The 22,259-nt window shown below is 30.9% G+C and overlaps 2 protein-coding genes across 2 annotated transcripts; one reads left to right on the forward strand and one right to left on the reverse strand.

Annotated features, from left to right (window-relative positions):
- Window positions 1-1,302: 1,302 nt before the first annotated feature.
- On the reverse strand, window positions 1,303-2,191 carry HIS1-3 (histone H1-3). Its single transcript, XM_086591912.1, has 2 exons — window positions 1,987-2,191; window positions 1,303-1,901 (listed from the first exon to the last, which is right to left on the reverse strand). Exons 1-2 carry the CDS (start codon window positions 2,107-2,109, stop codon window positions 1,455-1,457), a joined length of 570 nt encoding a protein of 189 aa, XP_086448038.1. The 5' UTR covers window positions 2,110-2,191; the 3' UTR covers window positions 1,303-1,454.
- Window positions 2,192-16,366: 14,175 nt separating this feature from the next.
- LOC147520389 (putative apyrase 1) lies at window positions 16,367-22,181 on the forward strand. The gene is made up of 9 exons (XM_086591913.1): window positions 16,367-17,053; window positions 17,183-17,311; window positions 17,417-17,473; window positions 17,568-17,660; window positions 20,042-20,247; window positions 20,358-20,449; window positions 21,077-21,294; window positions 21,429-21,618; window positions 21,720-22,181. The coding sequence occupies exons 1-9, from the start codon at window positions 16,775-16,777 to the stop codon at window positions 21,833-21,835; spliced, it is 1,380 nt and encodes a 459-aa protein (XP_086448039.1). The 5' UTR covers window positions 16,367-16,774; the 3' UTR covers window positions 21,836-22,181.
- Window positions 22,182-22,259: the final 78 nt, after the last annotated feature.

The raw sequence follows: 22,259 nt of genomic DNA on the forward strand, positions 1-22,259 counted from the left end.
AAACACTTCAATGGACAAACACATTAAAAGTTTGCTGCTAGTTGAAAAAGGAAAAAGCAAAAGCAAAAAATAATTCATATTAGAAATTTAGAAGTAGACTTAAAGAAATGGTCCCCTTTTCTTGACATACCTTTCTGTGCAGATTCAAAATCAAATAGTTGAAACATAGCTAAAGTCCTTTTGAAACTGTTCCCTCTTATTTCTTGTCTAATGACAGCGTATTCCCCCAAAAAAAACGTATTCCCCCAAAAGCTTCTTTAAACGACTCCATTTAATCAATGATAATAATGCAGAAATATGGCCTCATGATTTTTGTATCTGAAAATCCGAGACAACCCCATTTGCAGTTTGGCTATAATAATTCACCAAGGACTGAAAGAAAAAGAAGAAGTATATCAGTGTATGTTGAAGGAGAGAGGCAACAAAGAGTTTATCTTTTTTTTATCAATAGGACGAAGGGGACGAAGAGGAGAAAGAAGAAATAAATACCTGATTGGGAGAGAGAAGAAGAAGAGAGACCGGTTGGTTTCTTGATTTTAATTTCGGTATAAAAGGTCATTATTTGGCAATTAATGAAGGTAAGTCGCGAACAATTGAATAGGGGCGTATAGTTGATTTCCGACCTGAATTTATACATACGTCCTTAAGTTACTATATAATTTTAAATGTATAGATAGTAGTAAATTTTAAAATAACTAAATAGTCATTAAAAGTATTAAATATTTGATTTTAATATTTTATCAAAGATATTTTATTTTTATGGTAGAAAAAAGATTGGTCCAATTTAAATGTCCATATTAATTATAGTATACTCTATTAATTTAGATTAATTAGATATATAAAATATATTTCATTATAAAACAATAATTTAGAGTGCGGTGTGTTAGTGCAGAAAAAATTTTATATTTCAACTAACATTATTTTAAATGGATGACATCACTTTGCGATCCAAAATTTGCGTTGAAGATGCTATTATGCCATGAAACAACGGCACTGAAAAGCGCTGAAGGATTTCACCTATGGGCCAGGGACGAAACGTAGTCCACCTGTCCAGCCAATCCTTCCACAAGTTTGTCCATGGCCCCGAAACTAATTTTTGGTTCACAACTTCAATAGTTATTTAGTTGAAAATTGGATTTATCTTTTCTATTAACCTTTTTTTTTTTTTTTTTTTTTAGGAAGGATGAAATTTTAATTGATGAAAGAAATTGAGAAACAAAGTTTCAATAATAATAAATCTAGCTTTCTGGTATTGAATCAAATGAAATTTTGAAGACAAACGAATTAATTAAAAAGAACAAATTGAGAACAAGTTTTCTTTTCATTTAACTATGAACTGAAATTACATATATCAAACCAACACCACACCAAATTAACAAAAACAAACATTAACCCTCTTCTAAACATTTACATCTAAACAAACCCTAGATTCTCTACCGATCTCATCCCTAAAATTAAGCTTTCCTTGCTTTTTTAGCAGCAGGAGATTTAATAGACTTGGGCTGTTTCGGCTTCACAGCAGCAGCTTTCTTATTCTTCTTCACAGGTGTTCCAACTTTCTTCACCTTCTTCTCAGTTTTCTTCACAGGTTGTTTCTTCACCACCTTCTTCTCAGTAACAGCAGGAACAGAAGCCTTTGCCTTTGAAACAGCCTTCTTCTTAACAGGCTCTGCTGGTTTCACATCAGGCTTTGAAACTTTCTTAGCAGCATCAGATAACTTGAATGAAGCTTTGACCTTTACCAGTGTTCCTTTCACAACATTGTTCTTCAACTGAACAGCCAACATCTTCTTGAAATTTGCTGGTAGAACTTCCTTGTGCTTCTCTTCCATGTACTTTGCAATTGCATAGGGACTTGAACCACCCTTTTCTTTCAAAGCCAACAGTGCTTCCTTAATCATCTACACAAATCAAACATACCCAATCAATAACTCCACAACCAAACACTAAAATTGAAGAAATTGGTAAGAAATAAACAAAGTGTACCTGGAAATAAGGTGGATGAGAAGGAGTAGATTTCTTCTCCTTTGGTGCTGCTGCTTTTGCTACCTTCTTTTCCTTCACTTGCTTTGCCATAGTTGTAGACTTAACTTCACCCTTCACAGCCATATTGAATTCGAGACGTGATCAAAAATAGAGTAATTTAACAGTTAAGAAAGAAGAACAAATTTGAGAGAGAAAATGTTTTGGAATGGAATTGATGGTGACGAAGGGTGGGTATTTATAGAAAAACGAGGCGAAAGCTGATTGGTTGGTTTTAATTTGCAAGGATCGATAGCTTTTGGTAGGAATGTTGTGGGCCGTTTAGATGGTGATGAATCTACGGTTGTAATATATGAGTTTCAAGTGACACGGATCGCTATTTATGACCGTTCTTATCCAAAGTAAAATAAAGTAAGTTATGTGCTGTTGTTTTTGTGTGTTAAGAGGTGTGTTTTCTCCATGATTTTGAAGCCATAATTCTTTGTGTTTGTTTTGTTTTTATTTGTAAAAATTATTGGAGATTGACAAGGGGAGTTTTGTGATTACAATGCCACTTGAATGGGTTATAATGATTGTGTCATCGTTTTAATCCATATTTTTTAGTGTTATCTAGTCAAAAATCCCTGTTTTTTGGTTCTTCCCAATTTGCATAAACTTGAGTACACACTCCACATTGCATTGCAACTTCTAATACATAGAATTTTGTTCAATGGCCAGTTGGGGAAAAATCATTGCCGCGTGGCATGTAAAAATAGTTGTCGAAGAACTCTTGGTGTATACTAAACAAAATAAATGTGTAACTATTGTTTAATGACTAAGAAGTTCATATGTAGGTCAGGCTAAGTTGACATCTTATTTTGACATCCACAATTTATACAATGAACTGAGGATTGAGTTTTGGTAGAGAATATCTTTCTACTATGGATTAAATCTCCACAAAAAAAAATGTCTCAATTGGATATGTCTAGCTTATTAAAAATAATGTTAAAATTGTAGACCGTTAGATTAATATTTAATTTAAATACAACTTTTGATGATGTTAGACATGTTCAAATGTTTTGATATTTTGTGGAGATTCAATCTATGGTAGGAAGATCTTCTCTACCAAATATCAACTCTTAGTTCATTGTGTAAGTTGTGGATGTCAAAATAAAATATCAACGTAGCCTAACCTATATATATATATATGATAGTATGGACGTTGCCACATTGGCAACACGTTGCTTATCAACGATCATTGATTATTTGCCCACAAGAAAATAAAAACAAGACATTTAAGTGTGTTTAGTAACGTAAAATGTTATTATCAAAAAAAAAAAAAAAAAAAAAAAACATTAACGTAAAATGCACTAATGCTAGATCGACCTACTTATTTTACCTACTGATATGTCAAAAGTCTAAATTATTGATTTACATAGAGATACATGTCCGTGTGTATTGTAATGTAAACTAACATTATCTAAATAGTGAGTCGAAATATTAGGTCTAAAAAGTAAGCCCATGTACCACTATTCCAAAAAATATTGGTTCCAATATAACCACCATTCAAAATTTGTTATTGAGAATGACACCAATAAATATAAGTAGGGACCTTTAAGAATATCTTTTTAAAGACATACCGGCCAATGCACTAGTCTACTTGAGCAAAATCTTTTGGTGCAAAATATCTAATTAATTACTCAATACCATAAATTTATAAATATGGGAACATAGCACTTATATGTGGTATATTTTAAATTGAAAAAAAGCTGTAATTACAATTGAGGTGTGGAATCTTTATCGATTGAAAGATTGATGCTTATAATGATTTATCCTCTCAGAGGTATGCATTATAATAAGAGGACATGTTAATTTTTAGGTCAAACAATTTTAGATACTTTATATTATGGCATTGAAATGTATATACGTAAACTCATTCTATTTAGTTGAGGGTTTGAGCATTGATGCTATCGATTTTTTTTTTTACCAAAAAAAATAGTTATATAAACATGATGTTTTAGTTTTCACGTGATTTTTATTAGTTCAACAAGAACTTACATGACTTTGTACCAACACTACACATTTTATAAAAACACTTTGTTTTCAAGCTATTCTAGAATTTGTTTTCTCACCAGATTTCAATTAAAATGAAATAAATATAGGGTGTTGATACTCTCACCGTAACTCCTCTATAAGCTCACCCCTATAATTATAAATTGGCCGTCATACCCTCTCTAATCCCCTCCTAATCAGTTACCACCAACATCGATCTACATGTTTTCTAGTAAACTCATAGACAATTTTAATTAGAGCCTCCAATACAACTCAATCAAACTAAATCGTTAATATGTGACTAAATTTTGTTTTATCATCTAATGTAAAATCATAATAGAACTCATCCATAAATTACAGTGTTACCATTTCGAACACACAAATCAAAGGATGACTGGTTATCTTCAACATTTGAAGTTATTGTCACACGTTAATGGTCGATTTTGCTACAATAATATATCCATTTAAGCAAACTCAAATCTACAAACTCTAATATATTTAACTTTCCACTATACAACTTTGGCATTGAGTTAATTTGAACCCAAAAACCCTTAAAAGTTTGTGTTCTCTCCAACTGAATCTGGTATACATTTTAAGTAATGCATACGTTTTGAGGGGAAATCAACATTTTAGTCTAGGTAGTGATACATTTTAAGTAATGCATACGTTTTGAGGGGAAATCATCAGGGAGTGAGCGACTTTACTTTGGTTGGAAAGGGTTTTCTCGTATCACATCACTTGAGCAAGCAAAGATTGAAAACGATGTGTTGGTAGAAATTGAGAAAGAGATGGTATAACGGGCAATTTGAAATTCTAAAGGTGAACTTATAGGAAAATTATGGTGAAAATATTAACCACCAAAGTATTTTAAGAAAACCAAAATTTGCGTTAAAATTTGCACTGAATGAAATACAAGATTTAATTAGATATAATCTTTCACCTATAAAGAAAACTCCTCACATAACAATATTTTTGGTTCAACTGGATTTTTTTATTCCTATTTTGCCCCTAACCGTTTTCGCTTATCTACTATCTATATACTAAAATAGAGATATTTAAAAAAAGATTTTCTCTCTCCTATGTGGCACTCTAATATGAGAGTTAGATTTTTCTCTATCCTATGTAGCACTTTAATATGAAAAATAGTATTTTCTAATAGCCTATAATCCCACGTACATTGAACTTTTTTGGACAGCTTGAGTATATTTCTAATTATTATATTTAGAGAATTTGAGTGTATTTCAAATTCTTATATATTTGATTAAATAAAAAAAAATTGCTAAAAAAATAGGTGATTTGTAGAAAATAAATTTATATTACAAATCAAACACTTTTAGTGTTCCAATTTTTATGTATTTGATCAAATAAAAACAACTGCAATAAAATAGGTGATTTGTAGAAACTAATTATCTATTACAAATTATACAATTTTAGTGTCTATGATAAAACACCGACTTATTTCGAATATATCCTTAACACGGCTTCAAAACATAGTTAAAAACAATTATACAAAAAATAACATCACAAAATATATAATAGAAAATGAAAAAAAAAAAAATTAACGGCAAAACAATAATGACAAATATTTTAAAATATATATAATATTGATTGAAACTAACATAAAAAAAAACAAATTAATGGGGAACTGAAAACTGTATGCAAATGCATCGAACTAACCTCAAATAATATTTAACGGAAATCGAAAACTGGATGCAAATGCAAGCATTAAACTAATCTTAAAAATTAATTAATATAAAATCAGAATATGGATAGAACTGCATTAAACTAACCTCAAATAATAATTAACTAAAAATTAAAACTTGGATGCAAATATATCAAACTAAAATAAAAAAATATTTGTCGGAAAATCGAAAACTAGATGCAAATGCATTGAGCTAATCATCAAAGATTAAATTAACGAAAAATCAGAAACTAGATGCAGCTGCATTGAACTAACTTCAAAGAAAAATTAATTATAAATTGGAAACATAATGCAAATGTGTGGAACTAATCTTAAAAATAATTAACGGGAAATCGGAAATCGGATGCAACTGCACTGAACTAATCTAAAAAAATAAACTGGATGCAAAACCTCAAGAAATAATTAATAGGAAATTGGAAACTGAATGCAAACTCATTGAAATAACCTCAAACAATAATTAATGGGAAATCGGAAACTAGATGAAAATACAACTTTATCAAATAATAAACGAGAAATCGAAAACATGATGCAAATATATTAAACTAATCTCACAAAATAATTAACGGGAAATCAGAAACTGGATGTAAATGCATTGAACTGACCTAAAATAATATAACAATTAACAACAAGAAATTGGAAATTTGATATAAATGTATTGAACTAACCGAAAAGAATAATTAACGATAAATCAGAAACTGGATGCAACTTCATTGAACTGATCTCAAAAAATAAATAACGGGAATTGGAAATTGGATGCAACTGCATTGAACTAACCTCAAAATATAAATAACAAAAAATCATAAACTGAATACAAATGCATTAAACTAACCTCAAAACATAGTTGGGTTATATGTTGTGGGAATGTCTCGATAAGTATAGTTTTGCATTTAAAACCGTATTTATCTTATCTCTTTCCGTATGATTGGGAACTATTTGCTATTAAAGTAGCTTCAATATATATGAACTTCGCCTTATTAGGCAATCTCACAAAACTTCAGTCAAACTTCTATTATTAAACAACAAAATGAAGTTGAATGGTTTTATCAAAGGTGAGTTTTTTTTTTAATGGAGAGTGAGGTTTTCACGTTATAAGAAATTTGGTTGAGTGATCAATATAATATTAATATATAATAGTTCTGCATATTTGCAAATAGTTTTCAGAATAATTAATATAACAACACCTGTTCATAGATAATCTTTGAAGATCCCACATAGTGAGTCATACATAATTTAAATAATAATTAACGGGAAATCGGGAACTAGATAATCTTCGATGATCCTATGCACATAGTAAATTACGCATAATTTACTTTTTATGTCATGCTTGCAAGGACACAATAGATGGATAAGTAGAAGTTGGTATTATACACCACATTGGATAATTATAAAGAAATCAGAAACTAGATTCAAATACATAGTTGAGCTCAAAGAGTAATTAACATAAAATTAGAAACTTTATGCAAATTGCATTAAGCTAACGACAGAGAGTAACTAACGGGAAATTAGAAATTGGATGCAAATCCTTGAAAAAAATTTAATGAAAAATTATAAACGATATGCAAATACATCAAAGAAACCTCAAATAATAATTAATGGAAACCGAAAACTGGATGCAAATGCATTGAACTTAACTCAAAAAATAATTAATAGAAAATCAAAAACCGAATGCAACTGTGTTGAACTAATCTCATAGAATAATTGGTGGGAAATCGAAAACTAAATGCAAATGCATTGAAATAACCTCAAAGAATAATTAACGAGAAATCAGAAACCGAATATAATTGTATCGAACTAACCTAAAAGCATAAATAATAAAAAACTATATGCAAATGTATTGAACTAACCTTAAAGAGTTATTAATGGGAAATCATAAACTGGATCCAAATGCAATAAACTAATCTCATAGACTAATTAACGAAACATTAAAAAATAGATGAAACTGTACTGAACTAACCTAAATGAATAATTAATGGAAAATTATAAATTTGATGCAACTGCATTGAACTGACCTCAAAAAATAATTAACGGAAAATTGGAAACTTGATGCAAATGCATTGAAATAACCTCAAAGAACAATTAACATAAAATCGAAAATTGAATGCAACTGCATTAAACTAACCTCAAAGAATAATTAATGGAAAACTAAAAATTTGATACAACTGCATTAAACTAAAATCAGATATTAACTAACGGGAAATCCAAAATTGGATGCAAATGCATTGAAATAACCTCAAAAAATAGTTAACTAGAAATCGAAAGTCGGATGTAACTGCATCGCACTAACCTCAAAGCATAAATGTTCACTTTTTTAGCCTCCTCACATGAGTAATTACGAGTAATTAGGAACCCAAAACAAAAGTGAGTTTATAAAAATAGGCTCTTACATGTATGCAAACTATATAGAAATTATAAACTATCGAACTAACCTAGAAAAACAATTAACGAGAAATCAGAAACTGGATGCAGATATATTGAACTAACTTCAAAGAGTAATTAACGAGAGATTGGAACATGGATGTAAATGCAATAAACTAATCTCAAACACTAATTAATGAAACATCGAAAACTAGATGCAACTATACTGAATTAACCTTTTAATGAATAACTAACGAGAAATCATAAAGTGGATGCAATTGCACTGAACTAACCTAAAATAATAATTAACAAAAAATCGGAAACTTGATGAAACTATATTGAACTAACCTCAAAGAATAATTAATGAGAAATTGGAAACTGGATGCAACGTAATACATTAAACTAACATCAAAGAATAATTAATGAAAAATCAGAAACTTGATGCAAATGCATTGAACTAATAACCCTAAAACATATTTGTATTATATGTAGGGAGAATAAATGTTTCGACAAATATAGTTTTGCATTTCAAGTAGTGTTTATTATAATTTTTTTATTGTGATTGGGAATGTCTTGCTATTCAAGTAGCTTCAATATTATATTCGCCACATTGGGCATTTTCACAAAACTTCAATCAAACTTCTAATATTAAACCTAACAATAAAAAGAAGGCGATGAGTTTTATCAAGGTTTGATGCTTCATTTTTATAGAGAGTGGTGCAAGAAATTTAAGTGAGTAATTAATATAATTTTCACATTTCATAGCTATGCATAGTTGTTAATATTTTTTAGAATAATTTAATATAACGGCACCCATTCATAGGACACGTTCATGTGATAAATCTTTTCAAGTGAGAGTAGTGTATTCTTTGAGGATATATAAACAATCAATCTGTTTTAGTGATTTTTACACATTAGTACGTAAGCCGAATGGTGATGATTTACCGCTCAATCACCATAAATATAATAAAACTATTATACAAGCTAGATCGAGTTTAAGATAATTTCATTTGAAAATTACGGATTAATATTCTAAACCACAAAGTGAATAGGCTATCTCAATTTGATCCCTTAGTTTCCAAGTACTAATGCACCATAATCGTTGCTCATTAATGTACTTCGGTTTATTTTCAATAAAAATATATTATGATTCGAAAATTTGTCGCTAAATCATCATAAATCTAATAAAACTATTATATAAGCTAGATCAAGTTTAAGATAATTCTATTTAAAAATTACGGTGACAAATTTTTGAATCATAATATATTTTTATTAAAAATAAACCGAAATACGTTAATGAGAAGCGATTATGGTGCATAAATACTTGGAAAGTGAATAGGCTATCTCAATTTGATCCCTTAGTTTCCAAGTACTTATGCACCATAATCGTTGGTCATTAACGTATTTATGTTTATTTTCAATAAAAATATATTCTTATTCGAAAATTTGTGTGAGACATTTTGTAAAGCCTTTTCAGCATACAAAATATTTAATAGATCCCGGGCGTATGCCCGAGTCCAAAATCTAGTCTATATACTAAAGTAAATACTTTTAATGAAAGATTTTCTCTCTCCTATGTGGCACTCTAATATGAGAGTTAGTTTTTTCTATTTCTTATGTGACACTCTAATATGAAAAATAGTCTTTAAAGAGTTTGATTGTTTTTATAATTTTTATATTTGGAGAGCTTGAGTGTATTTTCAATTCTTATATATTTTATCAAATAAAAAAAATGGCTAAAAAATAGGTAATTTGTAAAAGGTAATTTCCTTTTATGAATCAAACACTTTTAGTGTTCCAATTCTTATATATTTGATCAAATAAAAAAAAAAAAGCTAAAAAATATGTGATTTGTAGAAACTAATTCTCTATTACAAATCATACAATTTTAGTGTTTATGATAAAGCACCGACTTATTTCAAATATATCCTTAACACGGCCTCACAAAATATATAATAGAAAATGAAAAAAAAAAAAAAAATAAAAAAAAACGGCAAAGCAATAATGACAAATATTTTAAAAAATATATAATACTGAATGAAACTAACGTCAAAAAACAATTAATGGAGAATCGAAAACTGGATGCAAATGCATCGAACTAACCTCAAATAATATTTAACGGAAAATTGAAAACTGAATGCAAATGCAAGCATTAAACTAATCTTAAAAATTAATTAATATAAAATTGGAATATGGATACAACTGCATTAAACTAACATCAAAAAATAATTAACGGAAAATCAAAATTTGGATGCAAATACATCAAACTAACATAAAAAAATAATTGTCGGAAAATCAGAAACTTGATGGAAATGCATTGAGCTAACCCTCAAAGATTAAATTAACGGAAATCGAAAACTAGATGCAACTGCATTGAACTAACTTCAAAAAAAAAAAAATTATAAATTGGAAACATTATGCAAATGCGTGGAACTAATCTTAAAAAATAATTATCGGAAACCGGATGCAATTGCACTGAACTAATCTCAAAAAATAAACTGGATGCAAATACATTAAACTAACCTTGAGAAATTATTAACGGAAAATCGAAAACTGGATGCAAATTCATTGAACTAACCTCAAACAATAATTAACGAGAAATCGGAGACTAGATGCAAATGCAACTTTATTAAATAATAAATGATAAATCGAAAACTATATGCAAATGCATTAAACTAATCTCACAGAATAATTAACGGGAAATCATAAACTAGATTCAAATGCATTGAACTTACCTCAAATAACAATTAACATGAAATTGGAAATTAGATGCAAATGTATTAAACTAACCGAAAAGAATAATCAATGAGAAATCACAAACTAACTGGATGCAACTGCATAGAACTGATCTCAAAAAATAAATAGTGGGAATTAGAAATTGGATGCAACTGCATTGAACTAACCTCAAAATATAAATAACGAAAAATCAGAAACTATAAGCAAATGCATTGAACTAACCGGCTTCAAAACATAGTTGGGTTATATGTTGTGGGAATGTCTCGATAAGTATAATTTTGTATTTAAAATGATGTTTATCATATCTCTTTCTGTATGATTGGGAACTCCTTGTTATTCAAGTAGCTTCAATATATATGAACTTCACCTTATTAAGCAATCTTACAAAACTTCAATCAAATTTCTATTATTAAACAACAAAATGAAGTTGAAGGGTTTTATCAAAGATGAGTTATTTTTTTTTAATGGAGAATGAGGTTTTCACGTTATAAGAAATTTGGTTGAGTGATCAATATAATATTAATATATAATAGTTCTACATATTTGCAAATATTTTTAAGAATAATTAATATAACAACACCCGTTCGTAGATAATCTTTGAAGATTCCACATAGTGAGTCATGGATAATTTAAAGAATAATTAATGGAAAATCAAAAACTGGATAATCTTCGATGATCCCACATAGTAAATCAAACATAATTTATTTTTTATGTCATGTTTGCAAAGACACTACAGATGGATTAGTAGAAGTTGGTATTACACACCACATTGGATAACTAAAAGGAAATCGGAAACTGGATTCAAATACATAACTGAGCTCAAAAAGTAATTAACGGAAAATCGGAAATTTTATGCAAATGCAATAAACTAAACTCAAAAAGTAATTAACTAGAAATCGGAAACTGGATGCAATTGCATTAAACTAACATCAGATAATAACTAACAAGAAATTATAAATTGGATGCAAATCCTTGAAAAATATTTAACGGGAAATCGGAAACGGTATGCAAATACATCAAACAAACCTCAGATAATTAATTAATGGGAAACCAAAAACTGGATGCAAATGCATTAAACTAAACTCAAAAAATAATTAACAGAAAATAAAAAACTGAATGCAACTGCATTGAACTAACCTCATAGAATAATTGGTGGGAAATCAGAAACTAAATGCAAATGTATTGAAATAATCTCAAAGGATAATTAACATAAAATAACAAATAAGATATAATTGCATTGAGCTAACCTCAAAGCATAAATAATCAGAAGCTAGATGCAAATATATTAAACTAACCTTAGAGAGTTATTAACATAAAATCATAAACTGCATCCAAATGTAACGAACTAATCTCAAATACTAATTAACGAAACATTAAAAAATTGATGAAACTACACTAAACTAACCTAAATGAATAATTAACGGAAAATTATAAATTTGATGTAACTGCATTGAACTAACCTCAAAAAATAATTAACGAAAAATTGAAAACTTGATGCAAATGCATTGAACTAACCTCAAAGAACAATTAACATAAAATCGGAAATTGGATGTAACTGCATTGAACTAACCTCCAAGAATAATGAATGAAAAACTAAAAACTAGATGCAACTGCATTAAACTAAAATTAGGGATTAACTAACGAGAAATCAGAAATTGGATGCAAATGCATTGAAATAACCTAAAAAAAATAGTTAACTGGAAATCGGAAGTCGGATGTAACTACATCGCACTGACCTCAAAGCATAAATATCCGCTTTTTTAGCCTTCTCACATGAGTAATTATGAGTAATTAAGAACCCAAAACGAAAATAAGTTTATAAAAACAGACTCTTACATGTATGCAAACTGTATAGAAATTGTAAACTATTGAGCTAACCTAGAAAAACAATTAACGTGAAATAAAAACTGGATGCAGATGTATTGAACTAACCTCAAAGAGTAATTATCGGGAGATTGGAACCTGAATGCAAATGCAATGAACTAATCTTAAATACTAATTAATGAAACATCAAAAACTGGATGCAACTGTACTGAATTAACCTTAATGAATAACTAACGGAAAATCATAAAGTGGATGCAATTGCACTGAACTAACCTCAAACAATAACTAACGGGAAATCGAAAACTTGATACAACTGCATTAAAATAACCTCAAATAATAATTAATGAGAAATTAAAAACTGGATACAACGTACTACATTAAACTAAACTCAAAGAATAATTAATGGAAAATCAGAAATTTGATGCAAATGCATTGAACTAATAACCCTAAAATATTTTTGTATTATATATAGGGGGAATAAATGTCTCGACAAATATAGTTTTGCATTTTAAGTAGTGTTTATCACAATTTTTTTTATTGTGATTGTGAATGTCTTGTTATTCAAATAGCTTTAATATTATCTTCACCACATTGGGCATTCTCACAAAACTCCAATCAAACTTATATTGTTAAACCTAACAATAAAAAGAAGTCGATGAGTTTTATCAAGGTTTGATGTTTTCTTTTTATAGAGAGTGGTGCAAGAAATTTAAATGAGTAATTAATATAATTTTCATATCTCATAGCTATGTATATTTGCCAATATTTTTAGAATAATTTAATAAAATGACACACGTTCGTAGGATACGTTCATGTGATAAATCTTTTCAAGTGGGAGTAGTATATTCTTTGAGGATATGAAAACAATCAATCTATTTTAGTGATTTGTACACATTAGTACGTAAGCCGAGCGGGGATGATTTACCGCTAAATCACCATAAATATAATAAAATTATTATACAAACTAAGCTAGATCGAGTTTAAGATAATTCCATTTGAAAATTACGGATTAATATCCTAATTAAACCACAAAGTGAAGAGGCTATCTCAATTTGATCCCTTAGTTTCCAAGTACTTATGCACCATAATCGCTGCTCATTAACGTATTTCAGTTTATTTTGAATAAAAATATATTCTGATTCGAAAATTTGCCGCTAAATCACCATAAATATAAGAAAACTATTATACAAACTAGATCGAGTTTAAGATAATTTTATTTGAAAATTATGGATTAATATCCTAAACCACAAAGTGAATAGGCTATCTCAATTTGATTCCATAGTTTCAAAGTACTTATGCACCATAATCGATGCTCATTAACGTATTTCGGTTTATTTTCAATAAAAATATATTCTGATTCGAAAATTTGTGTGAGACATTTTGTAAAGCCTTTTCAACACACAAAATATTTAATAGATCCCGGGCGTATGCCCGGGTCCAAAATCTAGTTTCAACTATTACCAAAGAAAAAATATGTAATAACTGATGGTGGAAAGTGTTAAAACAAAATTTATATGACCCACTAAACACAAATTCACAAGTCAGATAATTTCTATACCGAAACTGACCCTGGTGTTTTTCCATTATTTCAAGAATATATAAACAAAATAACATAATAAGTGATGTAAAGGATGTGTACAAACGTAAGCATGCTTACTGTATCTCATATCTTTCTCCTTAATATCTCATCTCTTTTGCTATTATCTCTTTCTCCTCAATATCTCATCTCTCTTTTCTCTCCCTCTCTCTCTCTTAATAAATTAATATCTCATCTCATATTTTCCTCAATATCTCATATCTCTTTCTATCTCTATTTATTCTTTCTCCTCCATATCTCACATCTCTTTCACAGTTTCACCCTCACATCCAAAATTTCAAAGTTTCTAAATTTAAATTCCGGATGAAATTTTGATATATTATAAAATTTGAAATTTACATTATTTTACACCACAAATTCAACATATTTACATTCGTGAACATTTATATCTTGATTTGGAATTTTGGGATCGGTTTAATTTTATAAACGCGAGTGAGATCGGGTTATGATTATTTATATTTGAACTTTTTGGTTTAATTGAGTTTTTATCTACGCATCAGTCTATTAGGGTGAGTATATATTTCAGCTAAGTTTTTAATTGAATTGAGCTCTCATTTATGCAATTATGCATCATTGATGCATGATTCAACATTTATATCTCCTTTACATATATGTTCACATGCAAAATAGCAAAATTGTATAGTGGATAATTATATGTAATAATCTTTGTACGTATGAATATACAGCTCATGGTAAATTTCACGCTCATTGAGCGTGCCCAAAAGGCTAGTATATATAAAAAATGGATACTTTAATTCGATGTTAGCTGGTTCATTTTTTTTTGTGCATTTTAGTTGGTTCGCCTCCATACACATGATTAGGGGTGACTTCGGATCGGATCGGATCGGATTAACCTCCTTCGAAATTTTTCCAAATTTTTTTCGGAACCTAATATGCTAGCCAAATCCGATCCAAATTTTTTTTTCGGATTCAAAATATATTTCCAATTTCGGAACTTTTGGAAATTTCGGAATAATTCGAAAATTTCAGAATACTTGGTAAATTTTCAAATATCTCTTTACTTTCAATTATTTTTGGAATATCATACGCCAATGTTCATTGTAGGGAGAGAAAACCATGTCCACAACACCAATGTACCAACAACAATACGCACTTGTTTACTGAGAAAACCCAGTTTCATTCAAACAAGTGATCCAAGAAAAAACGAGAAAAAGAACCTGCAGCCACCAATAGCAAGCATTGCATTCTGTTGAGGTCTGGGTATTTGTAATGTTTTAATCTTTTTTCATGTGTAGAAATTGAAGCGTGAAGTGTCTGCATAAATAATGGATTGTGGTCTTGGACTCTAAGTAGCTTTACATAATATTACATCTATTGGAATTTGGCTTTTGGATTGGTCTGGAAGTCATTGTATGACTCAATGACATTTTTTTTCCATATCATTGTTGTTATGGTAGACGGTGTAATGACGATGAAGTGGTCCAATTCAAGTGGGGAAGTAATGCTGCTAGGTTATGTTTTTGTTTTGTTTTTTGAAGTAAAAAACTAGAAAATGAATGAACGGCCGAAATATAATCAAGTGGATAGTGAGAGAAGTATATATTTTCGGAATAAATTGGCAATAATATCGGAAATTTTAGAATTTTCGGATCGGATCGGATTTTAGAATTATATCCAAATCTGATCCAATTTTTTTTCGGAATTTTCGAAAATCGGAAAATCGAAAAATCGGCCCATGAAAACTACACCCAGAATCAGACCAATTTCGGGTCGGATTTCGGAAAAATCGGAAATTCGGCAAAAACAGACACCCATACACATGATTGTAGTAGTTGATTAATAGACTTGATGATGTATTTGTTGAGTCCATGTTTACAAATTACACTGTATTAAGTTCCAATTGTAATTGCTCCACATGGCGCTTTGGTCGTTGGTGGTGATGATCACCTCAATTTGTATTTCAATCTTTCAAAGTGATCAAAATACATCCCTCTTATCAATCAAGTCATCATAGTTGGTCTTGAAGTGCTAATGACACTTTACAAATTGATTACTTATTCTAAAAGCCTTTCTTACTGGTGACGGTTACAAAAGTGAAAACACCTTCTTTAGTCAAACTGCCAAGGAGTTGACCCCGATTTACCAAGCTAAGTGAAGAGGAGTCAAACTACACCACCATCCAGGGACCATTATAGAAAAAACTTTCCTTCTTCCCCCGTTCCCCGAATTCTCCAAAACCGATCTTCTAATTTTCCCTAAAACCCTCAAAACCAACCCATAATTACTAACAAGTCCTCTCTTCCAAACTACTCACTTCTCTGTTCCTTCTATTTCAAAGAAAACAAAACATAAAAAAAAAAGACCACATCTCTCTCTCTCTCTTCTCACAGATTAGTAAAAAAAAAAAGAGAAGAAGAGAGAAGAAAGAAAAAAAAGCAGAGCTGGATTCATTACAAGAAACCCCTCCACCACCACCACAACATTCAATAAAAACACCATCGGGACACATTCGTTACAGATCACCCTCATTACTAGAACTAGAATCCCAAACGTTGGATCAATCTTCAGAAAAAGTCACAACAACCATGTTGAAACGGTCAAGACAAGAGACATTATCTGATAAGATCTATAGATACCGTGGGATTATTCTAGTGATCTCAATTCCACTTTTGCTTGTTACTTTTGTTCTTTTTGTTATGCCTCATAATTATCCAGTTGGCAATTTAGTTTCTCGTAGTGTAGGATCTAATAGTTATGCTGTCATTTTTGACGCGGGGAGTTCGGGGAGTAGAGTTCATGTTTATTGCTTTGATAAGGATTTGAATTTACTTCATATTGGTAAAGAACTCGAGCTTTTTGAGCAGGTATCATTTTATTTTTATGAGTTTGTGCATTGCTATTTGTTTGATCATATGTGGTTGCGTTGACAATGTATGAGGATTCGAAAATGATATTCACTTTTAAACTTGCTCTAATATTTGAATATTTTGCAGACAAAACCTGGGTTGAGTGCTTATGAAAGTGATCCCCAGAAGGCAGCAGAGTCACTCAAGGTTCTTTTGGATAAAGCAGAACGCATTGTTCCCGAAGATCAGCGTGGGAATACACCAGTTAGAGTTGGGGTAAGTGGACATTCTTATATGTATAATTTCGTATTAATTTTGACTGTAAGGCTCAAAAGCTAGTGCTAATTATTTTTTCGTATTGGCATTACAATGTTTGTGTAGGCAACAGCAGGGTTGAGGCAATTGAAAGGTGATGCGTCTGATAGGATTTTGGAGGCGGTAGGTAGCTGAGACACAAACTTTTACTTTTTTCCGACCTCGGGTTTGGTGTGGCTTATTTTCATACGTTAATGAATATGTTGATTCTTTGCAGGTTAGGAACTACTTAAAACAAAAGAGTGCGTTCAAATCAAATTCTGATTCTGTTACTGTTTTAGATGGAACTCAGGAAGGCGCCTATCAATGGGTTTGTTTCGTGAAACTTTTTCCATGTTTCCTTGTTTTGGTTTACATCAAGTTTTGGTTTGTTCAAGAATGCACATATGCGTGTGTCAAGGTTTTTTTTTGTTATCAATCACTTGATTCATTCTAGATTATATAAATATATAATGTAAATATATAGTGTTATATCGCTTAGATAGGGTTACAGATCATGAAAAAAAATTATATATACATGTGTTAGGGATCAATATACCATAATTTATGTCATGCCTCACAACTTCACCCACAAGACGAACTAGAACCTAATTTTTTGTGGATATGACCAACAAACCATGAAGTTCACCTCCACAAAATTTCATCTCATTTGATGGTGTTTAACAATGTCAAAAGATGATTCCAAAATCGAAGAATTTGGGCTGTTAAAAAAAATTCAAAGTTGGCAACATTTTTTAACTAGGTTAGAGGTTTCCAAATGAGCTGAATTTGGTGGAGTAGCCATCCATAGTTAGTAGATCATATCCACAAAATTCATGATCAGTTGTTTAAAAGAGGAATCGAGTTGGGATCCTAACGCTGTACTGAAGTATATTTAGTGATCAGTTGATCTATTGATTTTCCTGCGACAAGGACAAGCTGTGTATACGTTTTGATAAAGAATTTTGAGGGATTCTGGAAAATTCTGGAAGTTTAGATGGTGTATGTCTAGGTTAATGTTCCTTAAAATTTCTCTTTCCTCTACAGCATTAACTACAAATTGCATATGGTAACCTGCTTATATATATTTTATCTGTTTTTGTTGTTGCATTCATGTTAACTGTTAAATTTTAATTTCTACATCGGACTGGACTCAAATCAGACACCGGTGTAATATCTTGTTACATGCAATGCCATTACTTCTTTGCAGTAACTAAAAAATAATTGGTATTGACATGAAAACTGTATATATTTCTTAGAATAACGAACAATACCTTTAAATCGTAGAAGATATTGTTTTCTATAGAAGAGAATATATGCAAAGAACAAATTGCTCCGAAAGATCAAATAATTCATAGCACTTAGCCACTTACAAAAGAATATTAGAAAAAAAATAAAAGATGGAGAAAGAATATACCATAGTTTATGTCATGCCTCACAACTTCACCCACAAAACGAACTAGAACCTAATTTTTTGTGGATATGACCAACAAACCATGAAGTTCACCTCCACAAAATTTCATCTCATTTGATGGTGTTTAACAATGTCAAAAGATGATTGCAAAATCGAAGAATTTGGGCTGTTAAAAAAAATTCAAAGTTGGCAACATTTTTTAATTAGGTTAGAGGTTTCCAAATGAGCCGAATTTGGTGGAGTAGCCATCCATAGTTAGTAGATCATATCCACAAAATATTAGCTCTTAATTCGTCTTGTAAAGGGGTGTGGTATAAACCTTGGTAAACGGATCCCTCCCTATATATATATATATATAATATATATATACAACACTTTTTATACAACAGTTTATACAACGCCTTTTTTTATATTGAACTAAGAGCTAATATTTTGTGGGTATGATCTGATCACCATAAAAATCATATCCACAAAATTTGAGTTCATTTCGAAATCTCTACCCCTTTCAAAAATTGATTTGAATATGTTATTTTTTTTAACGGTCAGGATTTAAAATTTTGCAATTTTTTTTTATCAACTTTAGAATTTTCCAAATAAGCCCATTTTTTGTAGGGTTGTTATCCACAGTGGAAAGATGACATCCACAAAAAATCAAGTCCTAAGTAGTTTTGTAGAGTGAGATCTAGGCCATTATATATATACGGGGTTGCATTGTTTCTTCTTTTCCCTGGTTGAAACCATGACCATGTGATTGACAGATTAAAGAAACAAATATGCTACTATTCCGGAGCCGATCTAAATGATCAAAACTATTGAATCACTTTATCTATGACCCTGTGGATCTAGTTGCAGGCATAAACTTGTCTTTGTCATCTCTAATAACGGCCTAGATCAAAGATATCTAGGTTTGACATGTGATAACTGATAAATCAATTAGTTAATAGATATTGCATAAAAATTGTTTGTACAAGTTTCTTACCCGTGGTTGCTTTGATTGTCATTAAACTTGGACTGTTTGTATGATTGAATCAGCTATATCTGAATTAGTTTCCTGTTGTCGTGTAAATGCGGTTATTTTTATATATCAATCTTCATGCATAATATATTTGCATGTCTGTTCTTCTTGTGGGCTTTCACCGCTATTTAAATGTGATATTTTGAGGGAAGACCCTTATCCATTTGGCTACTCTTGTCTTGAATGTACGAATTGCATAAACTTTGACTTTTTAAAACTTTTTTTTGCCGTGGTTACCCCTATGACCCTATCAATTACCCGCTGATTTCTTTCTTGCATATAGGTCACGATAAACTATCTCCTAGGGAATTTAGGAAAGGATTACTCGAAAACAGTTGGTGTTGTTGATCTTGGAGGTGGATCTGTTCAAATGGCATATGCTATCTCAGAAAAGGATGCTGAAAAGGCTCCCAAGATTTCAGATGGAGAGGATACATATGTTAAGGAGCTGTTTCTGAAGGGAGTCAAATATTACCTTTATGTTCACAGGTTTTTTTTTCCCCCATGGTTTTAAGGACACACTACTATTAGATGGGTTTAAAAGATTTTTATTGGGTAGAATCTCTATTTGAGTGACAACTGTAACATTGTTATTGCAGTTACCTGCGTTATGGCTTACTGGCCGCTCGAGCAGAGATTCTGAAGTCCGTGGATGGTTCTGGCAATCCATGCATATTGAGTGATTATCATGGTATGATGGATCTATCTCGGGCCCTTTTGCTTTTTGATGTCACTGTTTATTGATGTTCCAGGAGTATCAATATTCCATTTGTAAGTTTGCATTGGATGGCATGAAACATTCATCTACCGAGTTTATAATATGTTCTATTTACCGAGTTTGCTTATTATAAACATTAATATTATTACAGTGTTTATAATATGTAGTCTACCAAGTTTGAGAAAAGTGGAAATAGTTCTACTTTAAACTATAACCGTAGTGCTGCAACTCAATTTCCCTGCCATGTAAGCACGGGGCTTTGTATGGTCCAACCGTCAAGAAAGCATCACTGTATCTCTTTTTGCATTTTATATGTTTTTCTTTGAAACTCCTACTTTCAATTTCTTTTGGGATCAGAATGTTGAACTATTACCACAACCAAGTGATATTTCCACCCACCTTATATTTTCTGTATCTGTTTTTGCATCACTGTATCTGTTTTTGCATTTTATATGTTTTTCTTTGAAACTCCTACTTTCAATTTCTTTTGGGATCAGAATGTTGAACTATTACCACAACCGAGTGATATTTCCACCCACCTTATATTTTCTGGCTCTTTTTGAAATGTAACATTTGCTACTTTATTCTTTTCCTCTGAAGGTTCTTACACGTACGCGGGAGGGGTATACGAAGCATCAGCTTCTTCCTCTGGCTCCAGTGTAAACGAATGCAAGAGAGCTGCTTTGAAAGCTCTCCAGGTAAATGAGTCGACATGTACTCACATGAAGTGCACATTTGGTGGGGTATGGAACGGTGGTGGTGGCGATGGACAGAAAAACATATTTGTCGCCTCATTTTTCTTTGACAGAGCTGCCGAGGTAATAATCATCCAGTATCATGGTTTGGAAACATTTTCTTGTCAGTCTGTGTATAAAAAGTTGAAATCACTCAATTACTTCCTATTCAAGCCCCAAATTTAACTGTATGCTAAGTAGACTACTTATTACAACAGGCTGGTTTCGTAAATCCCAATCTTCCAGTTGCCAAAGTTCAGCCTGTGGACTTTGAAGAAGCAGCTAAGCGTGCTTGTGAATCAACACTTGAGGATGGCAAAACTACTTACCATGGCGTTGAGGAGAGTAACCTGCCATATCTATGCATGGACCTTGTGTATCAATACACCCTTCTTGTTGATGGGTTTGGTATGTTCTATTTACTGTCTTATACTAGCTGAGTTTGGGACACAATACTAAAATAACTTTCAATTTATCTTTTTCCTTTTTTCTTTTCTTTCTGTTGGTAGGTCTAGACCCCTGGCAAGAAATCACACTGGTCAAGAAAGTGGAATATGATAATTCCTTGGTTGAAGCTGCATGGCCACTAGGTAGTGCAATTGAAGTTGCTTCTTCATCAACATAGCTTGGAATTCTGTCATTTACATCAGCATTCTATTTTGGTCCTTCTAAGCATTGGCGGTTGCACGTGAAAATTCTTTGTCGAAGCTTCTTGGAAGACTATTTTATTTTCTACTCCTATTACGATCTGATCGAGTTTCAGCGCAGAGGACGATTATAATTTTTTGGTCTAATTATGAGATTATAGAATTCTAGAAAATCTTATTAATTTTTATTTGTAATCCAATATAGGACAGAAGGTGCGAATTTACACTGATCGAAGTTCTTTAAAATTCATTTCTATTGTAACATCCGGTGCTTTGCTTTTGCAAGCATCTATTGACTCAGAGAATATATGCGTTTTTACATTATTTTTGTTTCAATTGCTTTCTGGCTTTCTGGCACTATTGGATAATACAGTCAGAGAAATATATGGCAACACATTCTCG

Source organism: Coptis chinensis, chromosome 2 (genome assembly GCF_015680905.1).
Source record: "Coptis chinensis isolate HL-2020 chromosome 2, ASM1568090v1, whole genome shotgun sequence".
NCBI classification, from domain to species: domain Eukaryota; kingdom Viridiplantae; phylum Streptophyta; class Magnoliopsida; order Ranunculales; family Ranunculaceae; genus Coptis; species Coptis chinensis.

Excerpts from the sequence above, each read along its gene's own strand:
- HIS1-3 (XM_086591912.1), bottom strand. The coding sequence starts at position 2,109 with ATGGCTGTGAAGGGTGAAGTTAAGTCTACAACTATGGCAAAGCAAGTG. Across the intron at positions 1,902-1,986 it reads CTCATCCACCTTATTTCCAG|ATGATTAAGGAAGCACTGTT; the intron begins GTACACTTTGTT and ends TGATTTGTGTAG.
- LOC147520389 (XM_086591913.1), top strand. The coding sequence starts at position 16,775 with ATGTTGAAACGGTCAAGACAAGAGACATTATCTGATAAGATCTATAGA. Across the intron at positions 17,474-17,567 it reads CTGATAGGATTTTGGAGGCG|GTTAGGAACTACTTAAAACA; the intron begins GTAGGTAGCTGA and ends GATTCTTTGCAG. Across the intron at positions 20,248-20,357 it reads TATTACCTTTATGTTCACAG|TTACCTGCGTTATGGCTTAC; the intron begins GTTTTTTTTTCC and ends TTGTTATTGCAG.